General features: G+C 29.2%; 1 protein-coding gene across 1 annotated transcript; it reads right to left on the bottom strand.

Annotated features, from left to right (window-relative positions):
• Positions 1-875: 875 nt before the first annotated feature.
• Positions 876-1,379, bottom strand: LOC145007054 (uncharacterized). Its single transcript, XM_078966056.1, has one exon. It carries the CDS (start codon positions 1,377-1,379, stop codon positions 876-878), a length of 504 nt encoding a protein of 167 aa, XP_078822182.1.
• Positions 1,380-8,456: the final 7,077 nt, after the last annotated feature.

Below are 8,456 nucleotides of genomic sequence, written 5' to 3'. Positions count from 1 at the left end.
TATGTGTTGTTGCACTATCTGCAAGACATATATCTTCCTCATTTCTTTTGCGAATATCCATATTTCTCTTCAAAATAAAAATATATAATAAAATAATAAGAAATAAGAAATATTCAACTTAGATAAATAAAGTCATATATTATTATTTTGAGAAGAATCATCGAGATCTCTTCTGATGAAACGACTATAACATAAAAATCATAAACGACATTAAACAAAACTACATATTATTCTTGACCATGACAATGACTTTAAACAAACATAATGTAAATATAAATTGATAATAGAAAACCAACAATTTCATGATATGCCATATCCATCTCATTTTATGGGAAAAATTGGGTACTTCCATCACCATCCATAACACCGTTTGTCCCTTCCGTGTTGGCAAGATAATCGGCAACATCCAAATGTCTCATTTCTAGTTGATCTTCGGAAAAATAATTTTGAACAAAATTTGTTTCCGCATTTTTTCCTTCTTTATATTTTAGAGAAGCTTGATAAAGATCAACAAAATGCTTTGGAGTGCGACATGTACGTGACCAATGACCGGTCATTCCACATCGGTGACAAACATTTTCAACTTTCTTTTTGCCTTGACCACTTTTATCATTAGGATGTGGGTTTTTGTTATTTTCTCATTTCTGGTGGTTACTTATATTATTATTATTGTTGGGACGATTATTATGACGGCATCCACCACGTCCACGACCTTGACCACGACCACGGCCACGGTTAGACCCACGACCGTTATAATTAGATGATGTCGCATTCACTTCAGGGAATGGACTAGAACCGGTCGGACGTGATTGGTGATTTTTCATTAAGAGCTCATTATTTTGTTCAGCCATAAGAAGACATGAGATTAATTCACATTATTTTTTAAAACCTTTCTCACGATATTGCTGCTGCAGGAGCATGTTAGTGGTATGAAAAGTAGAGAAGGTTTTCTCTAGCATGTCTTCATCAGTTATAGTCTCACCACATAGTTTTAGTTGGGAAGTAATTTTGAACATGGCCGAATTATACTCACTCACAGATTTAAAATCTTGTAGCCGAAGGTGTAACCAATCAAAACGAGCTCTAGGAAGTATCACCGTTTTTTGATGATCATACCTCTCTTTCAGATTATTCCAAAGATCAGCTGGATCTTTGACAGTGAGGTATTCAGCTTTTAATCCTTCATCGAGATGGTGGCGAAGGAAAATCATCGCCTTAGCCTTTTCTTGGCTTGATGCTTCATTTAAAGAATTTACATCCTTTATGGTGTTTCCAAGACCCATAGCATCAAGGTGGATTTTAGCATCAAGGATCCATGATAAATAATTTTTTCCACTAATGTCAAGAGCCATAAACTCAAGTTTGCTAATGTTTGCCATAGTGAAAGTACTAATCAAAATAAAGAGTTGTATATTAGAGGATTGTTAGTTAAGAAGTATCATAAGATTACTTGTGAGCATTATATAACTTGTGAGCATTATACATATGAACTTTGAAAACAAAAATTATATATATATACCTGACAACGACAAGAACGGCAAGAAGTTGGTACTCTATGGTAGAGCCTCGTGCTGATAACGTGTTATAAAATATGATCAAATTACAATATAAATTATAAAGTAAAGAAATAAATAAGAGTAGAGAGAACTTTTATTCCAATACTTGTGATGAAAATCATCAAGTGCCTAATACATATGGCTCACTATTTATACTATCCAAATAAGATGAAAGATGAGCTATAATATGAATGCACATTATGATGGTGTATTATTACATTCATAAAACACATTGAAATGGTTGTTACTAATGCTAAATAATGATGGGGAGTTATGGGAGAAATGGAGAATCCAATGGTCATTCAAAAACTAATATTTCATAACAAGTACATGTTAATTTACACGAATAGTCCTTATAATTTGGATTATTTTTTGTGTTTAGTCCCAAAATGAAAATTATAACCTATTTATACAAAACCTAACCCAAATCTGTAAGGGAGACTGCCTCTTACCACACTAAATCGTCTTAGATCTTCCTTTTACCACCGACGGAAATACTATGCACCAACACAAGTAGACCGTCTTCAATTTTTGAATATTTTTTCTGCTTTCTGGAACCTTTTTCATTGGAGCAATAACAACTATTTTTGATTTCTAGGAAGATGAAGTGCATCAGAACAACCATCCGTTTCTAGTTTCTAGAAAAATTTTCGATTTCTTAAATCATTTCCAGGTAGAGTTTGGTTTAGTTTGTTTATTGTATCCGATTTTCGATTCAACTTTTATTTGGGTTGATTTTGGTTTACTTTGACTCTTGTATTAATTTGGTGCTTATTACAAGTTTCATATTCTGGTTTGATAGACTTTTAGATTTTGCTTTCATTTGGTTTTGAGTGATCATTATCATTGGTTAGAGGATATAAAAAAGGGTGTGTCGATGGTGGTGGTTTCCTTATTCATGTTTATTGCTGAAGCTGATTTTAATCCACAACTTCTTAATCGACTGTATAACTTTTTTTTCTAGATGTTCAAAATGTATTGAATATTGATTATTGGAATTCAAAATTTTATGTGATGAAGTTTATTAATAAATTGTTTAATAAACTGTTTTTGCTATGAAAATTGTTCATGATGATGTTTGAATGGTGTTTATTGAAATGATTCCAAATTCGTAATGGAAAATCTGGTCCGATGGTCGGTCAAAAAGTTTTTGGAAGTTGAAATTTTGGTTTTTGTGATGTTGGGTTAGGTTTTTCATAAACGGGTTTATAATTTTTATTTTGGACTAAATACAAAAATTATTCAAAATCGTAAGGGTCATTTGTGAAGTTTGTACTTTAGGAAACTGGAATATTCGTCTTCTGATATGTTGTCACGTTTTTATGGGATGTTATAAATTAACCCTGATTATGTATTTTATATAGATTCTTTTATATATATATATATATATATATATATATATATATATATATATATATATATATATATATATATATTTTGGGCATCAGAAAATATTGATCCTATGTAAATGAACTATGGGTTTTTTATTATTTAAATGAGCGAATGGTTCTTTGAATATTTAAATAAGAGTTTGACCTGTTGATTATTTAAACGAGAGAATGGTTATTTGAATATTTAAATAAGAGTATGACATTTTGATTATTTAAATGAGAGAATGGTTCTTTTATTATTTAAATAAAAACATGGTCTTTTGATTAGGTTATTTGAAAAGTAGAAATTGTTTCTACTATAAATACAAGACTTGATGCTTTCATTTGGATTGGTCATTCATACTCCCAAAGACCGTAACCTCCTTAGAGGAGGTTACTCTCTCTCTCTCTCTCTCTCTCACTTTCTCTCTTTATATATATATATATATATATATATATATATATATATATATATATATATATATATATATTCTTCATCGTTTGTTGATGTTACTTGCATCTTCATGCCCTCTTTAAGTTCATATTGGTTATGAACTTAAAACTTAAGGGTTTAAGAGTTGATGGACTAGCATCTACATCAAGTTGAGTCAATGTTGGTGTCTCAAGGGTTCAACATTCTCCATCAACTTCCAAACCTCCCAAGAGGACCCCAAGAACTACAAAGGTTGTCATTTCTTCACCTCTTCTTTGGTTGGTGTTTAAATCTTTCTACAACTTGCAAGAAGATCCTTGGTGGGTATAAAATGTTTATGTTATGTTCTAAAATTTTAAGCCTTCTGTTTGCCATATTTTTTTAGTTTATGAAACTAAATTTTGAAGTAAAACCCAACAATTGGTATCAAAGTCACCTTGCAAGTATGGTTAGATTTTTGATTTTTTGGATATCTTAGTTTTTGGAGAATATGGATATTTTGTTTTTGTATTATAAAATAAGTTCATATATATTTTCTATGAAAAATTTATATTTGTTATTTTATGTGACAAAAGTTTCATGAATCTTTTGCCATTTAAGCTTGTCTTAGAAAGATAAAGGTTGTTTTATGTATATGTTGATGTATATGATGTGCATAAACTAGCCAATGACCAATGTGTTTGTTGTGTTGTTGTGTTGGTTGTTTTATAAAAATGGTTGTAATAATTTATTTATTCACATGGTATGTAATAAATTAAATAGATTAGTTTTCTTGTTTATTTTTACAAAGTAATAGATTATTTTATAAAAATAATTTATCTGTACAAAAATGTAACAATATATGAAGCTGAAACCATCTTTTGAAGACAAAGGAGCGATTTTCGAATCTAAAAGGTGTGCAGGATTTTCAATGGCATTTTCTGAAAAGTGTCACTAATGCTGTTTACAAATGGTTGTTGGACTTTTAGTGACAGTTACTGTATATTAGCCTTCAAGAAGTTTTTCCAATCATTTGCAAGCAATTGTTGTTTACTCAAGTGGGAGCTTGTTCAACAACATTACAAGAAACTATTTGGTCCCCAATGTCCCATTAGGAATTGACTCGAAATCTTTTGTGTCGGCTCACAAAAAAATGTCATTAGTTTGCTATGTTTATGCATGTTTGTATTGTTTGTTTTATGCAATTATTATGTGTGGTTGATAAATTAGTTTTTCACATACTAAAATAATTTTGGACAAAATGGACATAAAATGTAACAAGTTATTATTTTAAAAATAAAACCGGGTTTTATTAAATCGTTAATAATAGAAAATTTTAAAATACTCCATTAGAAGTTTTAAAATGATGTTTTTTTGTAACTTATACAGACTCAATTTATAAGTAATAAAATGAAGTTTTATTAAGGATATATATGGTTCAAATGCACTCAAAATTAGTATCGGTAATAAAATTGAATTGCGTCAAATTATATAAAAACTAGCTTTTTATATAGAACTTTTAAAAAGTTATTTTCTTTTAAAAAAATTGATACCATGGTTTATTATATCCATCTAATAACTATGATATTATATGTTCCTAAACTAGAATTATAAAACATATAAGTATCCTTATTTTACAAACCTCAAATCTATGTAATCCTTTTGAAAAACACCTGCAAATCTCTTGTATACACTAGTGCGATAAATGATACGTAACCACTTAGTGTTGTCTTTTGATGGCTGGGGTGCCTTCGCGATTTCTATAACCAAGTTATAGGCCGATTACACAAGTTTTTCAAGTTGGATGATTTGATCGGAAATCTTTTGTGATAAAGGATACCTAAGCAAGAGAGTTCCGAGGCATAGATGTGATCAAACATGTCTAATTAAATTTGTTTTTAGAGGTCCCATAAATCTAGGAATTGTATAGCAAGATAAAATTAATATTAGATATCTACCGGGTTGAATTCAAATGGATGCGATAAAGGATACCTAACCATTTATTTGTTTTGTAGCTTGGATCCTAAACTTTGATAATTAATGTTGTTGGAAACTAAAAGGGTATCAATTATTAAAGATTAAATATTGAAAATACCAAATGATTTTTTTTTAAAATTTTGTAGTTATATAATTCATTCTCATTATCATGAATTGTCATTTTCTTTAATGACTTAATGAAACAATAAGATTCACTAGATACAACTTTAATGAATGGGTTCATGTCTTAGGAGACAATCTCATGAGAGATATGAAATAATATACACTTAAAGGTCCTAGTCCTAAACTATTTGCTTTGAGCAATAAACCTGAAAATGATACCTAGTAAAGGCATCACCGTGATGCTAAAGATGCTTCTAACATCAAGCTAGGAATATTTATTCATGACTTCTAGGAAGTCTTGGATAATTTAAACATATATCTAATGATATAATTGGTCAAGTAATACTCCAATAAATACAGTGATACTTTATTTAATACTAGTTTAAACATTGAAATAATGCAAGGCTAAAAGAGTCACCTAGTGTGATCTAAGAGGCCTATGTTTTATGGAATGGACACCTTTAAGCCTAGTAAATCTACTAAAGCCCATACAGATGGATCTTTTTTCTTTTTAGAAGAAACTTGACACTAGAAGAGGATTTACTCCTCTTATTTGGAAAAAAACAGTCAGAAAGAGACTAATACTTCTAGTATCTACTATATTGAACTCATACTTTTCATATAACACTTAAGTACTTGGTACTTAAATGTTAATCTAATATTTTTAAATGGCTTGCAGATATTTATTCAAGAGTAACCAAGCTGAGCACAACCAAGTTAGAACTACACTTTTTGAGTTTTGTTTATTTATGTTTAGAACATAAATTACTTGTAATGTAAAACAATATTTGTTTTAATTTAGCATGTCTAAATTTATATCTCAGTTACTTTATTCAAATTTTTGATAATTTACTCAATCATTTTTCAAAACAATAATATTCATATTTCGAAATTATTAACTTTTATTTATGAGACTAAATCTCTTAATAGAATTGTGAAGTAAATATCAACATTTCGTAAATAAAATTCAGTTATATATGCAAACATTTTTTCTTAAATTTATTTTAAATAAAACTCATCTTTGATATTTTTATCTTTATTATATAAATGACATTCATATATTCCAACTTCAAGAAAGGGATATTTGAAGGCAAATAATATAGTTTATTTGACATATGTGAACCTTATTTATATGTAAAGTATTCCTATTGATATTTTCATTAAAGTGTAGAGAAAATAATTAAGGAACTATACACTTTGGTGTATGACTTCCTTTCTAATGAATGTTAGAGATTAATCACAAGATACCAAATCAACATTATTAACAACTATAGTAGTTTTCATTATATTTTATATGGTAAAGCGTAATTGTGAAATCTTTATTGAAGGTTTCAAAATTTGAGATACAAACCGGTAAGAGCCATCTAAAGCCTTAATGATAATAAATGATGAATTAAATGTTACTTGGTATGATTTACTTTTTAACCGGTAGAAATATACTCCTTTAATGTTTTTACGATAATGCTTTAATCACTATTAATTGTATCTTGAATACAGATATCAACTAATAAGTAGATTAAAAACTTTATAAGATTTATTATGAAAAGGCTCCATCCTCATCTTACTTAAAGTTTTATGGATTTGAAGCCGATGTTGGACTAAAGATTCTAAACCCAAAATCTACTAAATACATATTTGTATAATACTGTAAATGTGGCTTAGATTGTTATATACAAACCCGCCAAGAATAAGCCCTCTTATTTTTGTGAAAGCTAAGTTAGTAGAAAGCAAGCTTCTAATGACAAAGCAAGTGGGAGGTACATGGACTTTGAAGTAGCTCAAGAACCAAAACCTTATATAGTAATAGTTAGAAGTAGTTTTAACAAGGATTGTTAAACTTGAAAAATAACTATTCACAAACACAAATTGTTCGCATTAGTGGTAGAAATCATCTATGACTTGAGAAATGTGGGATCTCTCATTGATGAGTTTTTATTAATGGTTTATGGAAAATCCATCAAGTACCAAGAGGATATGTTAGATCTCGAATCTGATATATGACTTAGAGTCATGAACATGAGATGAAATCCATGTATGAGAAAAAAGTATGGGCTTGATTAAAATTTATCCCTATAGCAAGGCTAGAAGGAGTAAATGATTCTTCTAGAAAGAATAAATTACGTGGATAACCTGACACATTTAAAAAAAAAGACATTTTTTAAATGGATTTTCTCATACTCATGTCATTGACTATAGTCCTCATCATATTCATGGCAATGATTGTGATCAAACCTTTTTCACAAGTTGTTATGATTAGATCAGTAAGGATATTATTTAGTATAAATTTATATTCTTAATATTAAATATAGTAAATAGATTTCAAGAAAGACCGCTTTTCTTAGTAGACATCTACTTGAATGTATCTATATAGACTAGCCTGGAGGTTTTCTTAATCCATGTTATCCTAAAAAAGTGTGCAGAGCTTGAGATCCACTTGTGGATATAAAGCAAACATCTATATGTTGCAATCATCATTTTAATGTAAAATCGCAAGGTATATTTTTATATCAAAATGAATAGAACATGTGTGTTTACTAAGAACTAGTGGGAGCATAGTGGAATTCCTAATCTTGTATGAATGAGTCATACTTAATCATTTGAAATCACATTCTGACTAAGCAAGGTTGTTTTCACCTTGACTTAGAAAGTGTTTCTAAAATGAAAGACTTAGGAAGGAGAAGATACATTCTTGGAATGTAAAATTTATAAAGGATAGATAAAATGAATGTTAAAAATTTCATGTCCTTATACAAATATTGGCAATATCTTAAAAGGGATCAAGATACAAGATTCTTTTGAAGAATTCTAGGTATTGTCATATGACACCATTTTGAGCTACCCTCAAAAGTACATAGCTCTTAGGAATAAACTAGATGAAAAGATTTATATTCCCTTTTCTTGGAAAATGAATTCATCATTTACGCCACATTATGCATATGACATGGTATTTGATCATGTTGTAAGCATGTCATAGGATACTAATTAAATACATGTTTAAGTTACTGGATGAATAAGAGA

The sequence above is a fragment of the Lactuca saligna genome, chromosome 7, assembly GCF_052625555.1.
Source record: "Lactuca saligna cultivar CGN05327 chromosome 7, ASM5262555v1, whole genome shotgun sequence".
Lineage (NCBI taxonomy): Eukaryota > Viridiplantae > Streptophyta > Magnoliopsida > Asterales > Asteraceae > Lactuca > Lactuca saligna.
The sequence above is the reverse complement of the archived record's forward strand: the minus strand, read 5'-3'. Positions and strand labels throughout refer to the sequence as shown.